Source organism: Thamnophis elegans, chromosome Z (assembly GCF_009769535.1).
Source record: "Thamnophis elegans isolate rThaEle1 chromosome Z, rThaEle1.pri, whole genome shotgun sequence".
NCBI lineage: Eukaryota > Metazoa > Chordata > Lepidosauria > Squamata > Colubridae > Thamnophis > Thamnophis elegans.
In genome coordinates, this window is record NC_045558.1 from 71,609,355 (window position 1) to 71,633,146 (window position 23,792).

The window sequence follows — 23,792 nt, forward strand, 5'->3', positions numbered from 1 at the left end:
ATTCAACGTTCTCACTTTTTTCTTCATATTTGGATGTTAAAAACAACAAATAGTCCAGCTTTTTTTCAAATCTATCATATGTGTCAGACAACTTTTGAAATGCGGAGAAAATCATTTGAAATGAATCATTTGAAGCTTGTATAGACGCCATGTTTATGACGCAGCTAATATTTCTTCCTTTAGAGGCTTTAAGGTATTTGCAAGTAAAAACAAGCTGGGAGCTGTGCAATCTTATCTGATCTTAGACCAACACAGCCAAGCAATAAAAGTGTCAAATTGTAAGGAGCCAAATTATAGTAAATTGGTTTACAGCCCATTTAAAGAGAGTCAGAGGAGATGTTGAAGTAAACTTTCCTTTATCCATGTAAATAGCGTTTAAAGCATTTAAGAAATAGGGTAACCACCGGCCATAAACCCATAAAAAAAACCAATTCGCCGCTAGATTCTTCTGTTCTTTGGTTTCAATTAGCTTAAATTTTTATGCGGATCATATCTCTTTCAGTAATAAAATCAGCTTACCAGTTGAAAACACTCACACCATTCTTAGGGGCAACCTGCAGTTTCGGTTAGCTTACAGCTAATCCAGAAGGAACTGGCAAAGGAGGTTAAATTCCAAGCCCCCCAGAGACTTTGCGAACGTCTCTGTGGTCACTGGATCTCCTCCAACCTTTCACTGTCTCTCCGGGACAGCTTGGGTCCGAAACGGACCGTCCAATTTCCTTCGGAATAGGGGAATTTCAGGAATAGCCTGAAACTCCGTCTTCTCACTGCTAAGCCCCGCCTTCTTCCAAATGAGGACGCTTTCTATTGTGGACAGGTAAAAGGAGGTCATCAGTTATTGTTCCACTCTGTTTTCACACAAGACCCTAAGGAAGTTGAGTCTCTGTTGGGCCTTCCTGGCCACCCGGATCATGTTGTTTTTCCAGGTGAGGTCTTCACTGAGATGGACTCCCAGGAATTTAAAGGAGGAGATTCTCTCTACACAGCCCCCCTCAATGTAAAATAGGGGAGTTTCCTCTTTCTTCCTCCCCAAGTCCAACACCATCTCCTTGTATTGAGGTTAGTATAGTTCAGTGCCACAGAGATTTTTTAAAAAAAACTTGTTTCATATGCATTTGTATGTGCATACTAATTAACTAAAAGATAAGCATGTCAATCATGCTGGTGTGTGTGAGCACAGGAGCACACAGCATTACAGTGTACAGTTTTGCTCCTTCAATATCCAATAATATTTAAGACATAAAAAATATGCCTGTTAATGCCTATTAATAGGCAGGATTGTGCTCTATGAAAATAGAGTAAGTTAATCATTCTGGCATTAAATAATAGACACTGATTGGCCAGTTGCTTGATATTTTGCATTTCAAAGCATCTATTCCCCTCCTTAAAAATAAGAAGTGTAAGGATAAAGATCAGTTTAAAAAACTCTAAATTTTGTAAACCTCTAAATTAATAAAATATATTATCCAAACTAAATCTAAACACAAGTGACTTCCTGAAAAAAATCCATCAATTTTGTAGGCAGAGAAATTGGATAGGTTTTTTCTGGGGAAAAAGAAATTCAGTAATAGTTTCAGAGAAGCAGGTGTAACAATTAATTGAAAAAGATTATTGATAGTATCTTGAATGAAATATGAAAAACCAGGCTGAGCAGTGAGGAAAGACAGCATATTTCTCAAATATGAGAACAGTGAAATACAGACAACACCCTTGTATATATTTTGCCATCTGATAATCAAAAGCAAATGAGGAAAACACATTCTTTCTGGGATAATTCTTCAAAAATTATTTGAATTTGAAATAATTTCTAAGGCAAGTGCTTCACGAAACTGAAGCCTCCTTAAATCATTGAGAATTTTGGGTGGATAAGGTATTGCGTGGTATACCAACCATTCTTTTCAGATAAGTGAAATTACACTTTTCTGGCATCAGTTGTTCAAACATGGTCATAAAGTATATACAACCATAATGCATGACCAATAGTCTGCTCTTAAACTGTTGTATTAGAGGTTATGCAGGCTTCAACAATAAAAAGTTCCTTAAAATAAAATATATTCAGCAGATGAGATGCTAGTTTTCTTTTGATTGCAGCTTTTTAAAAATATTGGCACTTTCCTTAATCATTTAGTATTCAGTTTAATCATTCACTGATGAATGATCAGTTATTTAAATATTCAATAGAATATTCAAGTAACTAGAATGAAACTAGACAATACAAAGATAAGAGATTCATATATAACCCCTTCTGATAGTTTTCAATTTGGCAAAATTCATAAAGATTACTATTTATAGCATTTAATTACCATTAGTATCTGTAGGAGAGCTAAACTGAACTCAAATATTTTTTTTAAAAAAAAGATCATTTTTTTCAAGGTCACATAGGAAATCTTTTGAAAATCTGGATATGAAACTCAAAGAATAAAAATGTGGCATATAAAATGTTACTTGAAGCTATATTTCTTAATTATTTCTCATATTAAAATGTTGCAAAAGTAGGATGCAATCTTCTTACCTTTCATATTGATGAATGGCTTCTCAGTAGCGCACAATAAAACAGTTTCTATTATAATGTGCAATACGTCAACCAGTGATCTAAAAAAAATGAAACCAAACTTTTTACTTGATTAACTGAATTTTGATTTTCTTTCTTTCTGGTAGTGATAATTTGTGGTGCATTAAAGGTATTTTAAAGGCCTAATATTGGGTAAAAGCTTGATTCTACAAAGCACAGACCACCTTCTATTGATTTTACTTTTAGTAAAATAAATTGAATTTGAAGACCTTAATCCTGTAGGAAAAGCAGAAAAAAAGCCCAAGAAATAAAATCACCAGAATTATTCAGATGTTTCTTTCATTTGATCTTATGTGAAGAAGTTCTACATTGAAATAAAACTGCTTACCAGATATTTTAGTTTTTGCTAGTTGAATAGCAGTTTGAAAAATGACAGAATGTAGAAAAAAATTCAGAATGTAGGAACATGTGTTTGGAACAGAATCCTTCATCAGCCTAAGATTCATTTGACTCTTAGAGGTGGGCGGGGTGATTGGTGAGCCAGCCAATCAGTGAGCGGCGGGTCGGGCAAGCGTGGTGCAGATGGGCAGGGGGAGGGAACTGGAACCAGTTCTAAATGGCATGGGAGATTTGTGGAACCTTTTCTATAGAAGAGATTAGGACTGGCAGGAATACACCCCTGGAGTGGAAGGAATTAGGGCAGCAGTCCCCAACATTTCCACCTTATTGGCCTGGCCAGGCACAGGTGTGGGTGTGGTTGGGTGAGAGAGAGAGAAAGTAGCAGATGCACACACACTGCACAGCTCCATTGGTGCAAACAGAATGGTGCATGTACTTGAACTCATCACTTCTGTGGCCCGGTTTCAAACAGGCTGCAGACTGGTAGTGAGCTGCGGTTCGGGGGTTGGGGAGCCCTGAATTAGAGAATCCATTTATTGCTACTGAATTTAAACCAGATCATATTTCATATTCCAATAATATTCAGTTCTTTGCATCAGAATCTCTTGGTTTGACTTGTGGACTGAGTGACTAGTGCAGCAATTCCATATAATATAATCTTGTAAATCAAATTTCATATATATGTCTGTGTTTGACTTTATGACTAGTAAGACATTTACAAGTTTGGTACAGACATTTACAAAGCATAGAATTATGTAGCCAATAGACAGATAAATTGTTCCATGATTAATGCCTTCTCCTTATCTTATAGTCTGACACATAAAGCAGCACTTGTTTTATTCTGACAAGCACTAAGGACTGAACAACCAAAGGACTTTTGTTCAGCAAAAGCTAACCATCAGATTGCAAGAACAGAAACGAGAGGTCTGACAAGGAAACCCAAATTCATTGGTCGCCTTACATTGCAATGAATATACATTCAATTCTGCAGCAACTAAGATTATTGGTTAATCAGGTACAGAGATAGCCAGGGAAATGATTGAAGCCTGGGAAACAGGTCCTTTATAAGTCAACAGAAATGCTGATTTACCACCAGCTGACCAAGTACTTAGGAGTGAGAATATGACAGTGCAAGGAAACAACAGCCAACAACTTAATGGCTTGTCCCAATCAACAAATAAAAAGCCACACAGAACCAGGCATCTATCCCAATATATACATTCTGGTAGAGAGAAGTTCCCTGAGGATGTGCTTCAGCATGTCCAAAAGCTTGGAAGACTAAATCTCTGGTACCAGTGACTGATCCAGAGCCTGCAGATTTATTTTTCTGATAATATATCATTTTATAATTTTGGCTAGCAAATATAGCCTGAACTAACCCAGTCATATCCCTCTCTCCTTTTAATGTGAGATTGAACTGAGTCCCAACAGTAGTCCTTAATTTCTATCCATTTATTTTATCCTAACAGCACAAAATCCTAGCACAGATGAATATGCATAATCAAACTGACTGATTTAATATAATATTTTTGTTATTTATATGTCTTATTGTTGTTTTTTGTTTTTGCTAAGACTACTGCTAAATATCTTTTGGATTGAAAACAAAATTAGGTTTTGTTTTAACTACAAGTAAAAATGTCTTGAGATACCACAATTTATGCCTTGTATTGAGTGAAAGCAGGATGTATGTTGAAGGATGCAGTGTGCTGTCAATTCATATTGAATCAAGTCAGGTTGTATCAGCAACATCCCTATCAGTAGTTATTCTTGAGTACAGTAAGTTTGACTTTAAGTAGATTTAGACAGCAAAATTTTCAGCTACAATAAATTTATATAATGAATGGTGCAAATCAACTTTTTAAAAGTCCCCTGAAAGCTCAGATGTTTTTATACCAGGCATGTGCATATTTCTATCATGGTCTCTTAATACAATCAAGTATTCATTCAGATTTTTTTTTTACTTTCAGTATAAAATATATATTAAATAATAGAACAATGTGTGTTTTGAAAATGATTTATAAGAGCCACTTGAAAGAAATATAGCCCCTCTTTAAAGAGCTAATACTTCCCCTTCTTTTTCTCTTAATTCCCTTTTCTCTTCCCTGCAGCTTAAAACAAATCTAAAAGATGTTTTAAAAGTCAACTTATTAAGACAGTTATGTCTTTAATGCAGCACTCTGATTTGGTTACATATTTTTAATTTCACAGGAAATCTGAGGAATGATACATATTGTTTAAAAATATATTGTACTTGTGTCCTTACACATTTGGTTTCATTTGTTCTGAGTAATTTTCTTAAATTATATGCCCTATTAAATGACCATAATAGTTGAGAAATTAAGATCTACATTCAATTTTTAAAATATTTCCTATATTTCCTATATTCCTTTTAACTTTTTTTTTAGAACAATACAATAGAAATTTTAATAGTGAATTGAAACACTTTAAATTGCCTTTTATAGGATTTTAAAAATTTCATAGAACACTTAGGAATTCTGTTCCCATCATCTACCTTTAAAAAAAAATGTTTTCTTAATTACTGCTATAAACTTACTTTGTTATATTCTGTAATTCAAAAATTATTATGTGATTTGTGTGAGTTATACATTCTCTGGATTTTCCTTTAATTTATTTAATGTAGGTTTTCATGGAAGAAAAAGAGAAGAATGAAATATGGCTATTTATATAAAATTGTAGATCATTTGGTTGCAAGATTTTTCCTGGGAGAGGAATTCTGCAGCTTATGGTTGTCCCAGTTGAAAGAGAATAATTGAAAAATATATATAGTGTTATTTATTTATTGAATAAATTTATTTAACTGCCCATCTCAAATATATGTATCTAATTCAGAGTTGCTTTTGATGAATCTCAAATAGTTTTACATAATGTTTTTAAAAGCCATATTCCATTTGAATAAGTTATATTTCTATTTTTTTAAAAAAAAAATCCCTACAGATAGAAAAGCCTCTGAGCAAATTTCATTATCATTACCATCCACTTCCAGTCAAATCATTTCCACTTCTTCCAATCGAACTTATAAAGTGTTGGAATTGGACTGCCTGATATTCATATTGTCAAAGCTCTCAAACACATTTTGAGATGTTAAGATTAACTGTTCCTTCCCATCAAGCTGATTATTAATAATGTCGCGCTATAGAACTGAATTGCAGTGAGTAGCCTTATTCTTTCCTCTTTTATTCCCATTTTCAGCTGGTTAATAATCCTCTGGCAAGTCAAGCAGCCACTGCCGCAGCCGCCATGGGCTCAATAGCTAACTCACCAGCTTTTGGCAATGTACTCTCCAGTCTTCAAGGGGTCACAGGTCAACTAGTTACTAATGCACAAGGACAGGTGAGTGGAAGATGGATGGAAATAGTGAATTCAAATGGCATATTGAGTATTTCCAATGTTAATAATCTGAGACTGTACATATATGAAAGGGCATAGATATACAAGAGAACATTTTTAAAAAGTAGAACATTAAGATAAAGGTTTGAATTGAAGCTGTTATATTGAAGTATACCCTGAAAATCATTGGAACTTAAATCTCTGTGTTAGTGCTCATCCAATATTATTTTTAAAATTATTTTATTTTATTTATTTATTAAATATATTTGCCGCCCATCTCCTTTTGAAGAGATTCCTGGCAACTTACAGCATTAAGAACATAAAACTATGAGATAAATATTTTTAAAAGGATAATAATTTAACATGACCATTTGCTTGATTTGGCTTTGCACCTACCTTTGCAAATGTATATATAGAATAACAGAGTTGGAAGGATCTTGGAGGTCTTCTAGTCCAATCCGCTGCTTAGGCAAGAAACCCTACACCACTTCAGACAAATGGTTATCCAACATCTTCTTAAAAACTTCGAGTTTTGGAGCATTCACAACTTCTGGAAGCAAGTTGTTCCACTGATTAATTGTTCTAACTCTCAGGAAATTTCTCCTCAGTTCTAAGTTGCTTCTCCCCTTGATTAGTTTCCACCCATTGCTTCTTGTCCTACCCTCAGGTGCTTTAGAGAATAGCATGACTCCCGTTCTTTGTAGCAGCCCCTGAGATTTTGGAACACTGCTATCATGTCTCCCCTTGTCCTTCTTTTCATTAAACTAGACATACCCAGTTTCTGCAACTGTTCTTCATATGTTTTAATCTCAAGTCCCCTAATCATCTTTGTTGATCTTCTCTGCACTCTTTTTAGAGTCTCAATATCTTTTTGCATTGTGGCAACCAAAACTGAATGCAGTATTCCAAGTATGGCCTTACCAAGGCATTATTAAGTGGTATTAACACTTCACGTGATCTTGATTCTATCCCTCTGTTTATGCAGCCTAGAAGTGTGATGGCTTTTTTGTCAGCTGCTGCACACTGCTGGCTCATATTTAAATTGTTGTCTACTAGAATTCCAAGATTCCTCTCACAGTTACTACTAATGAGATACTATACCTATGCATTTTATTTTTCTTGCCTAAATGTAGAACCTTACTTTTTTAACAATTGAATTTCATTTTGTTAGATAGTGCCCAATATTCAAGTTTGTCAAGATCCTTCTGTATCTTAAGCTTATTCTTCTTGAGTGTTGGTTATTCCTGCCAGCTTGGTATCATCTGCAAATTTGATGAGTTTCCCATTTACCCCCTCATCCAAATCACTGATGAAGACATTGAAGAGTACTTGGCCGAAAACAGAGCCTTGGGGTACTCCACTGCATACTTTCCTCCATGTAGATGCAATTCCATTGAGGACTACAAGTTGAGTGCGGTTGGTCAACCAGTTATGAATCCATCTGGTAGTGATGCTGTCTAACACATATTTTTCTACTTTATCTAGTAGTAGGTTATGGTCTGCGTTATAAAATGTCTTACTGACGTCCAAATAAATTATATCAACAGTATTTCCCTAGTCCACTAATTTTGTCACTTTGTCAAAGAATGCAATAAGATTAGTCTGACATGATTTCTTTTTGACAAGCCCATGTTGGCTTTTGGTTATTACCGTATTTTTCAGAGCATAAGACACACCTTTTTCCCTCAAAAAAGAGGCTGAAAATCTGTGTGCATCTTACACTGAATACAGCATTTTTTTGCCTCCCAAAATCCCACCCCTTCACCAAAATGGCCTTTAGGAGGCTTTCAAGGTGCTCCTGGGGGCTGGAGAGGGCAGAAATGAGCAAAAAACAGGCCATCTGTTGCTTAATTTTCCCTCCCCAGTCCCCAGGAACACTCTATAAGCTTCCTAAAGGCTATGCATGCCCTTTTTTGACAAAAAAAATGAGCCTGTTTTTGCTAAAAATGGGCCGCTTTTTGCTCATTTGGGGAGGGTCACCCCCCAGGAGCACTCTACAAGCCTCCTAAAGGCTATTCATGCCCTTTCTTGGAAAAAAAACAGGCCTGTTTTCATGAAAAACGGGCCATTTTGGGGAGGTCTGCAGAGTGCAAAAACTTTTTTAAAATTTGCCTCTTCAAAATCTTGGTGCGTCTTATACTCCGGTACTTTGTTTGCTCCTGATTTGTTGCTTGATTATCTTTTCCAGAATCTTTCCTGGTATTGAGGTCAAGTGATAGATCTGTAGTTTCCTAACTCTATTTTTTTTTCCTTTTTGAAGATGGGAACTATATCAGCTCTTTTTCAATCTTCTGCCAGTTCCTTCAGAACCTTGAGCATATCTTGAGCATTTCTTCAGTTCAGTTCTTATTCTATACACTGATCATTTAATATCAATAGAATTAACAAGCCTCCTTTATTCATTTAGGAAGATTGATACCACAAAATAATGTTTAATTTTAACACTTCATATTGTACTAAATTCCATTTTTATAATGAGGGCTGAGTGATACTTCTGAGAATGATTAAAGCAACGTTCACAGTTTAATGTTATTACAGGTAAAGCTTGACTTACAACAGTTCATTTAATAACCATTCAAAATTACAATGGCATTGAAAAAAGTAACTTATGACTGTTTTTCACACTTACTACTGTTGCAGCTTCTCCTTGGTCACACGATCAAAATTCAAGACACTTAGCAATTGATTCATATTTATGATAGTTGCAGTGTCCTGAGATAATGAGATCATCTTTTACAACCTTCTGACAAAAAAGTCCAATAGGGAAGCCAGATTCATTTAACAACTGTATTACTAACTTAACAACTGTTCTAAGAAATGTCATAAAATGGAGCAAAACTCACTTAACAAAATGTTTAACTTAGCAACAATAATTTTGGACTCAGTTGTGGTCATAAGTCAAGGACATGGTTGGCAAGGTTTATCAGTGAAATTTGGGCCTATTGTTGTTAATATATGGTTGAAATCTGCTGCACTTTCTCTTTTGCTTTTTCGACCAGGAAAATTGTTGATGTTCTGAATCAGTATCTTGCAGAACCTATAAGAAAAGTTGAATGCATAATAAATTAAGATAATTCTAATTGAGAAGCAAAAGTATGCAGGAGTAGAATTTCAATTGTTTTGGATCTGATAATATTCACCTGCAGAAATTGGTTCACAGTCTGGAATGTTTCTAGTTTCAGTTTTGCATTTGGAAGGTTAAATGACAGAAGTATATTTGTCCAGCTTAAATTAATGCAATATACTTTATGTGGAAGTACCTTTGAATTGTTTTTGGAAAGTGTTTCTGGAACACTGGAACTTTTTGGAAAGTGTTTCTGTAGTTTTTTCCAGAATTCAGCACAAACAGTTTTTCCAGAATTCAGCACAAACCTTCCTGCAAGGTTCCACTGAATGCCACACCTAAATATCTCATCACAGGAAGACATATTGGCACCCTCCTTAGTAATTGTACACCCCACAATGATTATTTTTTGACAAGTATGCTATTTGTTATCTTTGCTCTAATTAGGTAACTCGTGTTAGATAAATATTGCAATTAAAAGTCTCTGTTGTAGATTTTTAGTCATTTTAATTGTTGTTACCTGATATGACTTGGAGTGAAGTTCTAAATTTTCCAGGTAAGATAAATACTTCTATGCATATACAGTCATAAAACATTTCTCTTTTCTGCTATGGCTTATTTTATATAGAATTGCAGTTATTTACAGCATAAATGGATTTTGCATGATTAGGAAATTTATAGAGCATTTAAACATTTTATTATTTATTTATTTATTTCATCAAGCATGAATTAGGTAACAGATTGTGTATAGATAACAGATAACATGATTATGTATACAAGAAATGAATATGAATATAAGGGAATATTAAGACAGGGGCGGTAGGCACGCTGGTATGCTTATGCGCACCCCTTAAAGACCTCTTAGGAATGGGGTGAGGTTGACAGTAGACAGTCTAAGGTTAAAGTTTTGGGGGTTTGGGGAAGAAACCGCAGTGTCAGATAGTGCATTCCAGCCATTGATAATTCTGTTACTGAAGTCATATTTTCTGAAATCAAGTTTGAAGTGGTTTACTGTAAGTTTGTATCTACTGTGTGCTTGTGTGTTATTGTGATTGAAGCTGAAGTATTCATTGACAGGTAAGACATTGTAGCAGATAATTGCTATGCTTAGGTCAAAGGCAGCAAAATTCAAAGTTCTAAGTTGTCTAAGCCCAATATTTCAAGTCTAGTGGCATAAGTTTTTCTGTAGCGAGCAGAGGAGTGGAGGACGCTTCTCATGAAATATCTCTGGACTCATTCGATTGTATTAGTGTCTGATATGCAGTGCGGGTTCCAGACATGAGTTGTATTCAAGAATTGGTCTAGCAAATGTTTTGCATGCCCTAGTTTGCAGTACAATATTACTAGAGAAGAAGCTACACAAGATTAGGTTGACAACTCTTAATGCCTTTTTGGCAATGCTGTTACAATGAGTTTTGGCACTTAGATAATTTGAGAAGAGTACTCCTAGGTCCTTGACAGAGTGCGGGTCATCTATGAGGTCATATATACTGTATAAGACAGAGCATTTGTTGGCTGAGATTTGGAGTTGCCAATTGTTTGAGCATTCTGACACATAGTCAAGGTTTTTTTTTGTAGGTAGCAGCATTGTCAGTGGTGTTGAATAAGTTTTACATCATCAGCGAAGAGAACAAAGTTGCTTATAATATGATCGCCCAGGTCATTTATGTAAAGTATAAAGAGTGTGGGTCCCAAAATGCTACCTTGGGGTAGGTAGCACCTGTTAACAGGTGCAGGGTTTGATAGGGCATTTCCTATTTTGACTATTTGTTGCCTGTTTGGTAGGAACACAGCTGTCCACTTATGCAGAGAACTGGAGATGCCATAAGATTCTAGTTTTAGAAGTAGTTTGTCATGTACTACTGAATCAAAGGCTTTACAGAAGTTTATATAAATTGCGTCTATTGCCTTACCCTGGTCCAGTTGTGAAGTCCATATGTTTTTGCAGTGTAAGAGTTGCAGATGGCAGGACAATTTTTTTCTGAAGCCAAACTGCTTGTTAGAGAATATGTCGTTTGTCTCTAAGTAGAGGATAATGGATTGGTTTACAATTGATTCCATGACTTTGCAGGTGAGACAACATAATGAGATTGGTCTGTAATTTTCAACTAGGCTGGGTTCACCCTTTTTGAAGATAAGGATGACTGTGGCTAGTGACCATAAATTAGGTTCTGAAGGATATTTCAGAGATTATGCCAAGAGGTTTTGCTAGGGTGGTTGAGAGCTTTTTAAAGAAGTAGGCACCTAATACATCAGGGCCAATAGATAGAGATGGTTTTAGGTTGCATGGTGCCTTTTCAACGGCATCTTCTGTAAAATCGACATGTAATACTGTTTTGTATTTGTAGTGCTTTGTTTTCAATGAAATCCATTTTCTATTTTCCATTTATATATATAAAAGACTTGGTTGCTATCTTACCGAAACACACAATCAAAAAAATAATGATGGTGCCAAATGTTAATGCATACTAATACAGTAATTACTAGACAATCCAATGGATCATAATTTCAAAGATATTTCCTTATCTAAAGAGAAAAACAGAATGACAATGGATAATTAAAAAGTCAGTTGGACTGGGATTGATTTCCAACTATCCATTGGCTACACCACTGGATCTCTTTGTGGTGAGCTGGCAGGCAGAATCTGAAATCTTCCTTTCTCCTAGTTGCTTCCTTCCTGCTCTCCCTTGCTCTCTCACTTCCTGCCCCCATCCATTTATTCCTACTTCCTTCCTTACTCCCTTCCCTCTTCTTCCCAGATTCAGGTGTATAGCTGCTGTCCCTTCTCTCTCCTTCCCAGAGGCAGGTGAGAGGAGGAGGGAGTGAAAAGATGCATGAGTGTCCTGTGCAGCCTGAGCACAGAGCAACTGATGGAATAGACTGAGCAACTTTTAACCTTCCCTGCCAGTTTCCCCATCATCTTTCTCCCTGCAGCTTCCCACAAGCAAAGATATTGCTAATAGGAAGAGGGTAGAGGGCATTGGCAATCACAATCAATTTTACAGTTCCTGTCTGAAGGATTCAGAGTCCAGACATCACAGGGTTCATTCCAAATTATCTCCCCGCCTCCTCAGGATTTATTCTTTTTATACAGTTTTTACAAGCAAAGCAATGAGCATATAGCAACAGCATTGTAATTGGCACATTCTCCTTGTCAATCTCTAAGAACATCCCACCCAGAGTCTCACATATCCAGATGGTTCCCGGTACTGCCTGGTGAAGCTAATTAGGCGAGTTCATGACAGTCTCTATAAGAAATATGATCCACAAACTGAATGCTCAAAACATCTATAACTTTCTCAACTGCAGCAAGAGCTGCAAAAGAAGGCTGTGCGGATCTGGATGGGGAGGAACAGACTCAAGCTCAATCCCTCCAAGACTGAGTGGCTGTGGTTTCCATCATCCTGATTTGTGCATCTTGTTCCATCTTTGATGATAGGGGGAGAAATTTTAGCCCCCTCAGAGAAGGCCCGCAATCTGGGAGTCCTCCTGGGTATGCGGCTTAGTTTAGAAGAACACCTGAACGGCCGTGACCAGGAGGGGGGCTTTTACCAGGTTCGCCTGGTACGTCAGTTGCGCCCCTTCCTGGATCGGGATGCTCTGTGCACAATCACTCATGCCCTTGTCCTTTCTCGCCTGGACTACTGTAACGCTCTCTACATGGAGCTGCCCTTGAAGAGCACCCGGAGGCTTCAACTGGTCCAGAATGCGGCTGCGTGGGTTATCATGGGGGCATCTAGCTGCTCCCATGTTGCACCCCTTTTAGGCGACCTGCACTGGTTGCCGGTTGTCTTCTGGGTGCGATTCAAGGTACTAATTATGACCTTTAAAGCACTCCATGGCTTAGGCCCAGGATACCTGCGAGACCACCTACTGCCACCGGTAGCCTCCCACCATCCAGTGCTATCTCACAGAGTTGGCCTCCTCAGGGTGCCGTCGGCCAGGCAGTGTCATCTAGTGACCCCCAGGGGGAGAGCCTTCTCTGTGGGAGCGCCTTCCCTCTGGAATGAGCTGCCCCTGGAGCTTCGTATAATCCCCAACCTCCGGTCCTTCCCGTGGCACGACAAAACCACGCTTGTCAAAATAGTGGTGATAAAACCGCGTCGCTAAAGCTGCGACGTCATCACTGTGCATCATCACCACCACGACAATAGCGTGGCGACTGAAGGGCACTTTAAAACAGCGCGGTGGCAGAAAGCCGATTTAAATTAAGGTAAGGGTTAGGATTAGGTTTAGGGGTTTGCTTTAGAGTTAGGTTTAGGGTTAGGTTTAGGGTTAGGTTAGGTTAGGTTAGGGTTAGGGTTAGGGTTAGGGTTAGGTTTAAGGTTAGGTTTAGGGTTAGGTTTAGAGTTAGGTTTAGGGTTAGGTTTAGGGTGCTGAGTGCTTCGGAAAGCGCGGATTTGCCCTCCGCGGTTATGTCATTGCGGTAGGGTCGCGTTTTTCCTTAGCACTTCGGACGGCGCGGATTTGCCCTCCGCACTTATGTTGGCGCGGATAAGGGCTTCGCGGTTTTGTGGTGGAACCGGTCCTTCCTACGCGCCCTAAAAAGTTGGCTTTTCCAGCAAGCCAACCTGGCCTGAACAAAACAAAATAAATGATTAATTGTTGTTAATTTTAATCGAATTTTTAAAAAATGTTATTGTGAATCTTAATTGGGTTTGTTTTTTGGATATTCTATCTAATTTTATTAACTTTTGTAACATGTGTTTTTTTAATGTTGAATGCCGCTCTGACTCCTTGGGAGAAGGGCAGCATATAAATCCAATAAACCAAACCAAGTTCCTGTACATGTTGTTGCTGGTGTAGAGACAGACTGAAATGTATACTTACCTCTAGGGGGTCCTAAAGGATGAAAGGTACACCTTGGGGTCTATTCCAGATGAAGGTAAGTATGTTGTCTGTTGCTCCCCTGGAGGGTGTCCTGCTTCAGGCACCAGATGAAGGATTCAGCGTCCAGACATCACAGGGTTCATTCCAAAATGTCTACCTGCCTCCGCAGGGTTTATTTTTTTTATACAGTTTTTACAAGCAAAGCAATGAGTATATAGCAACAGCATTGTAATTGGCACATTCTCCTTGTCAATCTCTAAGAACATCCCACCCAGGGTGGAGTCTCACATATCCAGATGGTTCCTGGTACTGCCTGGTGAAGCTAATTAGGTGAGGTCATAGATATTCGAGGTAAAGAGCTACTGAGATCGTGACAGTGTGCTGCGCATGTCTTTACATAACCTTTCCTCTATCCCTACACCTGTCAGCTTCCCATTGACTTCAAAATTGCTATCAGGAATTTTATTTCCCAAGCATGACTACAACTGATCATGCCAATGCAACAGCAGCATTGAAGCACTAATAGAGAAGCAATACTGAAGCAGCCACAACTTTCCAATTCATTCCCCATGGAATTCATATGTCCTGGCATTCTGTAAGTTAGGTCCTTTGAGTTACTTGATTCCCCTATACTTTCCAATTTCACCCAACTGAAGATTACAAACAAATGAGCTTGAGAGTTTTAGTATATAGACATTGCAGATACCATTTAATATGCATTTGTATATAGAGGATATATAAAACAGTATGTACCATTCATATGCTTGGATACCAATTCTACTATGTTTCTCATTATATGTAGATTACTTGTTTTCAAGAAACACATTTAGATGTGTTAGTTCAAACATTTGGAGTTCTTTCTACAATAAACTTAGTTTATGAATATTGTCAGGACTAGATCCAGAGCCAGATTTCAAAATGTTTTGTGATTCTCAAGATTTTCCCAAATGTTACATACTGACAGCCAGTATGGTAGGTTCCACTAAAGTACTCCAATCTGGTGGGAAAATACTGAATAGTGATTGGCTGAGTTGTTTGATAGCTCCCTATAAAAGGGCTAGCTGTCAAACAGAGCGGCGCTGGATTGTACATAGTTTATTCCAGTAAAGAGCTGTTGTTTGTCACTGAAGCCTGAGTCTGCCTCATCCATTCACCTGACTTAACATTGGCGACAAAGATGGGATCGGAAGGCAACTAGGCACAAAAAGAGCTGACATTACAATCCAGCAACACAATCCAGTCGCAGCAATCGTGGCATCAAGCGGCCATCTTAAGTGGCAAATTCAAATGTGCCTTGACTGCACAAGATGACAACGCATGCCCCTTCAGCTCCTTTTGACCCAACAACTGAACACTGGGATTCCTACATAATGTGCTTCATGGAAGCAAGCGATCTCCTTGGGCTCTCTGACAACTGAAAACGAGCCATCTTCCTGAACTACTGTGGGCCAGAGGTCTTTGACACCACCAAAGCTCTACCTGAACAACACTGGTTCAGACTGTCGCCTGATCGGCATTACAAAACACAATGAGAACACACTATGCTCTACAACCTTCTAAATTTGTGTGGCCGCATGAATTTAACCTCCAAAACCAGAGAGAAGGGAAGAACATAAATCAGTATATTGCTGCACTCCGCAAAGCCACAGCATATTGTGAATTTTGTGATTTAGACAAACTACTGCTGGACAGATCATTTGTGGGGTTTGAGACATCAACCTGCAAAAGAGATTGCTGGCTAAAACAAATCTCACTTTACAAATTGCGTTAGATGAGGCCAGGGCTACAGAGTCCTCAACTAAGTCGATGGAAATGCTGCAAAAGCATGGCAGCTTCAAAAGTGCACACAGAGCCATAGAAGTCCATTGTGAGACGATTGAGTAAGACAGGTTTGAGTCCCTGGGCATGGGGGTAATTGGCATCAACACTTTGCGAGATGACAGAGCCAAAGACCTACTGCAAGAGTTTGAGGACGTCTTCAGCTATGGTCTTGGCAAGTATGTGGGGAGCACAATAACATTCAGTCATGACCACAACATCACCCCCATTTGTTTAAAGCCTCATATGATCCCTTTTGTCCTCCCACCCAAAGTTCACCAAGAATTGGACAAACAAATTGGCCAGGGGATTCCGGAGCCAGTCGATCATGCCTGCTGGGAGACTCCTATTGTGACCCCGGTCAAGCTTGACAAATCTGTCTGCATCCCCATGGACTACAAGTGCACCCTGAACAAGGCTCTCCAATAGAGCACTTATCCGGTGGCCATTGTCCAGCATCTACTTCATTTCCTTGACCCAGGAAACGTATTTGCCAAATTAGACTTAGCACAGGCATACCAGCAACTGCCTGTAGATGGCATCACAGCGGAGGCCCAAACTATTGTGACACATAGGAGTGTATTTAAATGCACCAGGCTTCAATTCACTGTTAGTATTGCCCCTGAACTGTTCCAAAGGGTTATGGAACGGCTTTTGCAGGGGATACCAGGAGTCGTCCCCTATTTTGATATCCACTGGTATCTGCTGCAAATAAGGAGCAACTTTTTAAATGATTGAGAATGGTTTGGACCAGAATTAGAGACAAGGGCCTCCTTTAAAAAAAGAGAAGTGTCAAATTGCAGTTCCTAGGGTAGAATTCCTGAGGTATTTGATTGATGGCTCTGGGATTCACCCAACAAATTAAAAAAAATTAAAGACATCCAGGATGTCCCCACACCTCATAACCAGACTGAGCTGCAGGCGTTCCTTGGGCTTCTCAATTTTTACAGTGTGTTTCTAAAGCAGAAACCAGTTCCTTGTTCAATACAACCAGACCCTGCCACTTGTATTAACTTGTGATGCATCACCCTTCAGCATCAGAGCTGTCCACAGCCATCGCATGCCCAACTGGACTGAAGCTCCCATTGCCTACTATTCGAGGACCTATCAGCCGCCGAATGCAACATGCTGGCTGCGGTGGCTGGAGTCAAGAGATTTCACGAATATGTGTATGGCCATGATTTTGAAATCATCACGGACCATAAACCTCTGCTGGGGCTCCTGAGCAACACCAGCTTCACTTTCACCCTGGATGACCCATTGAACTATTTTCCTCATGGCATATAGCTACCACTTCATACACTGACCAGGTAAGACTATGGGCCACACTGATGCCCTCAGCAGACGCCTGTTGCTGGAACTTTTGGGTGATCCGGCCCAGGAGACCCCGGTTTTGCTGATAGACTGCCTTGAGGCCGGCCCTGTGCCATCTAACAAGGTTGCCTGCCACTCAGCGAGAAACAAGACTATTTCTCAAGTTTTGAACTGGGTGTGGAGGGGTGGCCCAAGGGCTGAGTTCAAACTTTTTGTAAAAAAGAAAAATGAATTGTCTGTATTGCGGGGGTGTCTTCTGTGGGGAGACTGGGTGATTGTTCCACCCAAACTACAAATTGCAGTATTAGAGACCTTGCACATAGGGCATCTGGGAATTGTCCAGATGAAATCTTTGGCAAGGAGTTATGTGTGGTGGCCTAACATGGATGGGGAGATAGAAGAGTGGGTGGCAACCTGCACTCCGTGCCAGGAATCCCAATCAGCTCCCCCAGAAGTGCCTGCTCATGAATGGGAATGGCCTCAGGCACCCTGATCCAGGGTGCACATTGACTTTGCAGGCCCCATGCATGGGCAAGTGTTCCTCATAGTTGTGGGCACCTACTTGAAATGGCTAGAGGTAGTCTTCATGACCACCACCACGGCAAAGGTGGTCATCAAGGTGCTACGGAGACTGCTCTCCATGCCCGGCCTGCCCAACATCCTTGTCTCAGACAACAGGCCCCAATTCACAGCCATCCAATTTAAGACTTATTTAGCAGAGCAGGGAATCAAAGATGCCCTGGTTGGGCCTTTCAATCCAGCTAGCAATGGTCAGGTGGAGAGAATGGTGCAATCTGCAAAAGAAGCCCTATCTAGGATGGAGCCAGGAGATCGGCAAAGCTAGGTAAACCAATTCCTCCTTCCATCATGTCAAGTGCCTCCACTGGCAGAATCCCCTCTAAGTTGTTAATGGATTACCAGCTAAGGTCTCCCTTAGACCGCCTATGCCCCAATTATTCTGCCAAACCACCTAGTGATTCGACTACCAAAACAAGGACATTTAGTGTAGGGAATTGAGTTTATGCCCACAATTACATGGGGGGGGCTCTCTGGGTTCCTGCCACAATTGCAGATATCACTGGACCTCGGTCTTATAAATTAGAGCTCGAAGATAGGAGAATTTGGAGGCAGCACATTGACCAACTCTGAGGCCGCTTCAACCATTCCAATCTTACATAACCAGAGGTAACTCCTGCACAAGTTAGCCAAAGCCCTACCCAAAAGGAGCAAACATTCACTCCTTTCACAGACCACTCAAGCCCAAAGGTACCAGAGTACTTATCTGAAAAGGTTGCAGGCTTGCAGTGAGTTCCGAGCAAACCGGCTCTAGGAACTCCAGCCACACCCCGGGGAAAATTCCAGGGGTTTCCATCAGGCAAAGCCAGAGAGGCAACAGAGCTGACCAACCTGACCAAAATCCTAGTGCCAACTGAACTGCGTAGGTCAGAGAGAGTCTCTAAAATACTCGCTTACCTGCATGACTACGTCACCAGCCGGATCAGCCCATCTAAGAGGGGAGGGGTGTTACATACTCACAGCCAGTATGGTCCACCAAGGTCCTCCAATCTGGTTGGCCAAGCCGTTTGACAGCTCCCTATAAAAGGGCTAGCTGTCAAACAGAGTGGTGTTGGATTGTACATAGTTTATTCCAATAAAGAGCTATTGTTTGTCACTGAAGCCTGAGTCTGCCTCATCCATTCACCTGACTTAACACCAAACATCTTATATTGGGAAGAAAAAGGAAAAACAACAATACCATGAAGACAAGATTATAGTATTGTTTTTGAAACCATTGGTTATAAATGGGTGTTCCCTCAATTCAATTCATTTCATATATTTAAAAAACAAATTATTCTATTCCACCTGATTCTATTGTTATTATTATACTTTCCTTAGAAGTAGAATTTATTTTCTTCTGCCTGATGTTTCTAAAAATATTTATTAAGAATAAATGTTATTTAAGTTTGATTAAGATAAAATAAATATTTATCCGGTGCCAATGTGCCTTGTGTAAGACCCCACAAGGAAAAAGCTGACCTTGTTATATTTACTAGTGGGTACAGAATTGTTCCATCACTATCCCGAGAGTTGAACAATGGTCCTTGTCAAAAAGAAGCCTTATCTAATGAATCATCTTATTGTAGGTGCATGCCACACATATTAAAGGAGGATTTCATGACCAGTGTGCCCTCAGTGTCTACTTTAACCCTTGCTCCAATCTCTTTTCATCAAAGGAGCATTTTATACAGCTGACTTTAAATGGAGGCTCTCAAAAGCCTATTAAGTTTTCTTTTAGCGAAAGAGTATTGGAATGGAAGAAAACTTGGTTATAATACCTATAACTCATAGTCAGATCAATTCCATCTAGAAAGCTTGCTTGTTTATGTCTATGTTATGTCTATGTTTTTGTCTATGTTTTAGAAACAGTGCTATACTCAACTCTCACCAGAGTCACCAGAAACACAAAATGTACATTTAAAGGCTCTGCAAGAGAAAACCAGGATAGTTGGTCAGTTGGAGATGCTCACCTTTTGTTCCCTAATCTTTTCAGAGTCTTTGAGGAAGGCAAATAATTGGAATGTATTGATAAATTTTTGGGAAATTTATAGAATTTTGTGTATATTTTTTTTTAAAGTTAAAAGATTTCACTGCTTGTTTGTTGTGTGTTTACAGTATTTTGACCTCTACATTTGATATTGTTACGGTCCCCTGGCCTGTCCCTGCTCACTCCCACTCGCTCGCCCCACCCGTCTGTACCACGCTTGCCCCACCTGCCTACCCGCCAGCTGATCAATGTGTCTCTAGCTTGCCAATCGCCCTGGTGGGGGCCTCTGACCACCTCTCCCCCCGGGGAGCTGCTATGTCCCATTGCAGGCCTGTGCAACCTCCCCACCACCCCACTGACCTGGAAATGCTCCTGGCTGTGCTGGGCAGCCGCTCCTTCATGCCCCGTTGCTGGCTTTAGTTGGCTTTTTCCTGGCAATCCTTCCTCTCCAGGACAGCACCGTAGCTCTGGCCATGTCCGGGCGGGGCCTGGGTCAGTCAGCAGCCTGCATTCCACTACTATGTGACTGCTCTGGGAGCACAGTGCTAACACAGTCAGAGTGGTGGGGCTGCCCCAGAGGGTTTCTCCCAGCCAGGAAGGATTGCCAGGAGAAAGCTAACTGCAACCAGCAATGGGATGCGAAGGAGTGGCTGTCCAGCAGAGCCAGGAATGTCCCCAGGATGGTGGGATGGCAGGAAGGTTGCGCAGAGAATTTTTTGCCAACTGGAAGGGGTGTGTGTATGTGTGTGTGTATGTGTATGAGAGAGAGAGAGGGAGGGAGAGGGAGGGGAGACAGACAGAAAGAAAGAGTAAGAGAGAAAGAAAGAGAAAGGGAGGAAGGAAAGGGAAGGAGGGAGGGAGAAAAAAGTGAAAGACAAAGATAGAAAGAGAAAGAGAGAGAAAGAAAGGAAGGAAGGGAAAGAGAAAAAAGAGAGACAAAGATAGAAAGAGAAAGAAAGAAAGAAAGAGGAAGGAAGGGAGAGAGAAAAGAGAGAGAGAGAAAGAGAAAGATAGAAAGAAAAAGTAAGAGAATTTATGACCACAATTGAGCCCAAAATTTTGGTTGCTAAGCAAAAGCGTGGTTAAGTGAGTTTCACCACATTTTATAAGTTGGCCATGCCCATCCAGTCACATGACAACCCAGCTACACCCTCACAATAGGCCATGCCCACAGAATAGGTAGTAAAAAAAATTGAAACCCACCCCTGGTCTGTTTCTGTTTCAGTACAAATTCTGAGATGTTAAGTGCAGTGAGTTTTATACCAAAAATCAATCATTCAATACAAGTGACCTCAGCCTGAACGTAACTCTTTTCACATGTTGAATATAAAATACTCATAGAGACTGACTAATCATCTCTGTAATGCAGCTGCAGTTGTGAGTTCTGGTATTCTCAGTGCAACTTACACATCCATGGAACTCAATTTATGAATAGGCAAGCTGATCCTCATAGTATTAAGAATGTCCATGTCATGTCTCGGCATTCCAGTGTGTCCATAAGCCAAAGATACTAGATAGTTTATGGTGCTACATTTAAATCAACCATTGCTAATGAAGTGTCAATGATCAAAGGTGGGATCAAGCCTGTATATTCAGAAAAATTGCATGTATCACATGTTTGAAATTAGCCAAATTGCCAATAAATGATGTATATAAAGTATACTTATGCAGAAATACATATGTGTAATTAGGATTAATAGATCTGACCTGAAAAAGACTGCACAGATACTAGAAGTCACACAAAAAATGAAAACCAATGGTTTGGTGCCATCTAGTAGCTATTCAGATTTTTGCAGGCCAGACTTAGTAGCCCAAGAATGTAATATTCCACAAAACACTCTAGATATTATTCTTGTTCAGGAAGGACAAATTGATAAAATGCTCACATAGATCTAACTTGATATTAAAACTATTTCAAATAATTAATCTCAGTTTCAGGTGATTTCATGGTTATGCCTATGTAGAGAATAATTCAGAGATTGTTTTCCAGGGGCATTCTCTAAGATGTGTTCAATGTTTTCTGCCTTCAAGCACTGGAATCTTCTAACAATATCTCATTCAAATATTACCATTTTAATTTTATTCTTATATTTTATATTATTTAGATATAACTCAGTGGTGGGTTTCACATTTTTTAGAACCTATTCTGTAGGTGTGGCCTGTTTTGTGGGAGTGGCTTGGTGGTCATGTGACTGGGTGAGAGTAGCTTGGCGGTCATGTGACTGGGTGGGCATGGCCAACTTGTAAAATGTGGTGAAGCTCACTTAACAACGCTCTTGCTTAGCAACCAAAATTTTGGGCTCAATTTTGATCATAAGTTCTCTTTCTTTTTCCTTTCTTTCTTTCTTTCTCTCTTTCTTTCCTATCTTTTGTATCTCTCTCCTTTTTTCTTTCTTTCTTTCTTTCTTTCTTTCATCTCTCTCCCATTTTCTTTTTCTTTCTTTTTCTTTCTTTCTCTTTCTCTCTCTCTCTCTTTTTCTTTCTATCTTTGTCTCTCTCTATTTTTTCTCTCTCTCTCCCTCCATTCGGAATGGGACTTTTTGTCTCCTACCCTTGGCCATGATTCCTTCTCTGCCAGCGTTCCTCCTCGGGCAATTCACCTCTGACTTTTCTCCTCAGCTGACAGACCCACACACATTCACCCTGGACAATGGGCCAAGGCCCCTCCATCCCAAGTGCTTTGACATGGCCCATTCACCAAAGCAGAGTTCATCCTCGGCTTTTCACCACCTGGGGCAGTTAGCTGCCAACCAATCGGCTAGCTGCCAATGCAGCTGATGCAATGCAGCCAGAAGCCACAGTGTGATTGAGCACAGTGATGGTGGGGTTTGAGGGAGGGGCTGCAGTCAAATGGCTTTAGAAAAGTCAAATGCTTTTCAGAAGAATGAAAGGGAGGGGATGGAAGCTCCCCTGTACCTGATCATGCCTCCCTGATGAAGAAGAGGAAGGGAAGAGTGGGGTGGGGGTTAATTATGCTGGCTTCATCCAAAGGGAAGAGGGGTGCATGGTTTCCTTCTCCCCCCCCCCGCCATTGGAAACCAGGCGGCTGTCAAAGAGAAGGGAGCCTGTGCCACAAGGGCTTTTCCAACAGCCAAAGAAGAACAGGATTCGGATGTTGGAAAAGCCCATGTGGGCTTGTCCAACAGCCAAATCCTCGCCTCCTGCTCCTTCTTCGGCAGTTGGGCAAGCCCACGTAAAACACGCTGCTCCCTTCTCTTTGACAGCTGCCTCATTTTCAATGAGGGGGGGAATCCATGCAGAGGGAGGAAAAATGCATGGATATCTCCCCCTTCCCCATTGGAAATGAGGCATCTGTCAAAGAGAAGGGAGCACATGCCACGTGAGCTTCTCCAATCCTCCGGCAAAGGTAGTGGGCGGGTGTGGCAAGCCTGGTGCAGACAGGTGGGGCGAGCGAGCGGCGACTGGGCAGGCGGGTAGGGGGAGTGAGCGGGGGGCAGGCCAGGGGAGAGAGCATTCTGGTACAGGGCCTCCAGAAGATCAGGTACAGGAAGGCATGCTAAATTTCACCATCCAGTATGCCTGTACCAGTGTATACGGGCTGAAACTCACCCCTGATATAGCTCCATATGACTCTAATCAATTTGATTATAGAATCAAAAATAGAACATAAAACAGTGAAGAAGATGGCAAATCAGCAGCAAAAAATATATCATATACCCAGTTAAGGGGTTTCATCTGCTTTAGCCCAGAGCCAAAGAGAAGAACCAGATTTTAAAGACCCTCCAAAATGTAACCAGAGAGTGAGCTACTTAGTTCTCATTCCAAAAGGAAGATGTTGCAATAGGGAAGGCAGTTTTCTGAGGTGCCAATAGATGATACTGCTTAATCAAAAGAACCCAAAACATGCCAAGTTATCAGGCCCTATGCAATGTAGGGGCTTTATAGAATCACTGACAAAAATTGCATCTGTTCACCTCATGAAGCAAGAGTACTAATGGACA

The 23,792-nt window shown here is 40.2% G+C and overlaps 1 protein-coding gene across 1 annotated transcript in view; it reads left to right on the forward strand.

The window, feature by feature from the left end:
* The window catches only part of POU6F2 (POU class 6 homeobox 2), a 417,852-nt gene that overhangs the window by 355,184 nt on the left and 38,876 nt on the right, over positions 1 to 23,792 (forward strand). Inside the window, exon 5 of the mRNA XM_032234653.1 lies at positions 6,122 to 6,262. Within this exon, the coding sequence (XP_032090544.1) occupies positions 6,122 to 6,262 (141 nt within the window). The remainder of the gene's footprint in view (positions 1 to 6,121; positions 6,263 to 23,792) is intronic.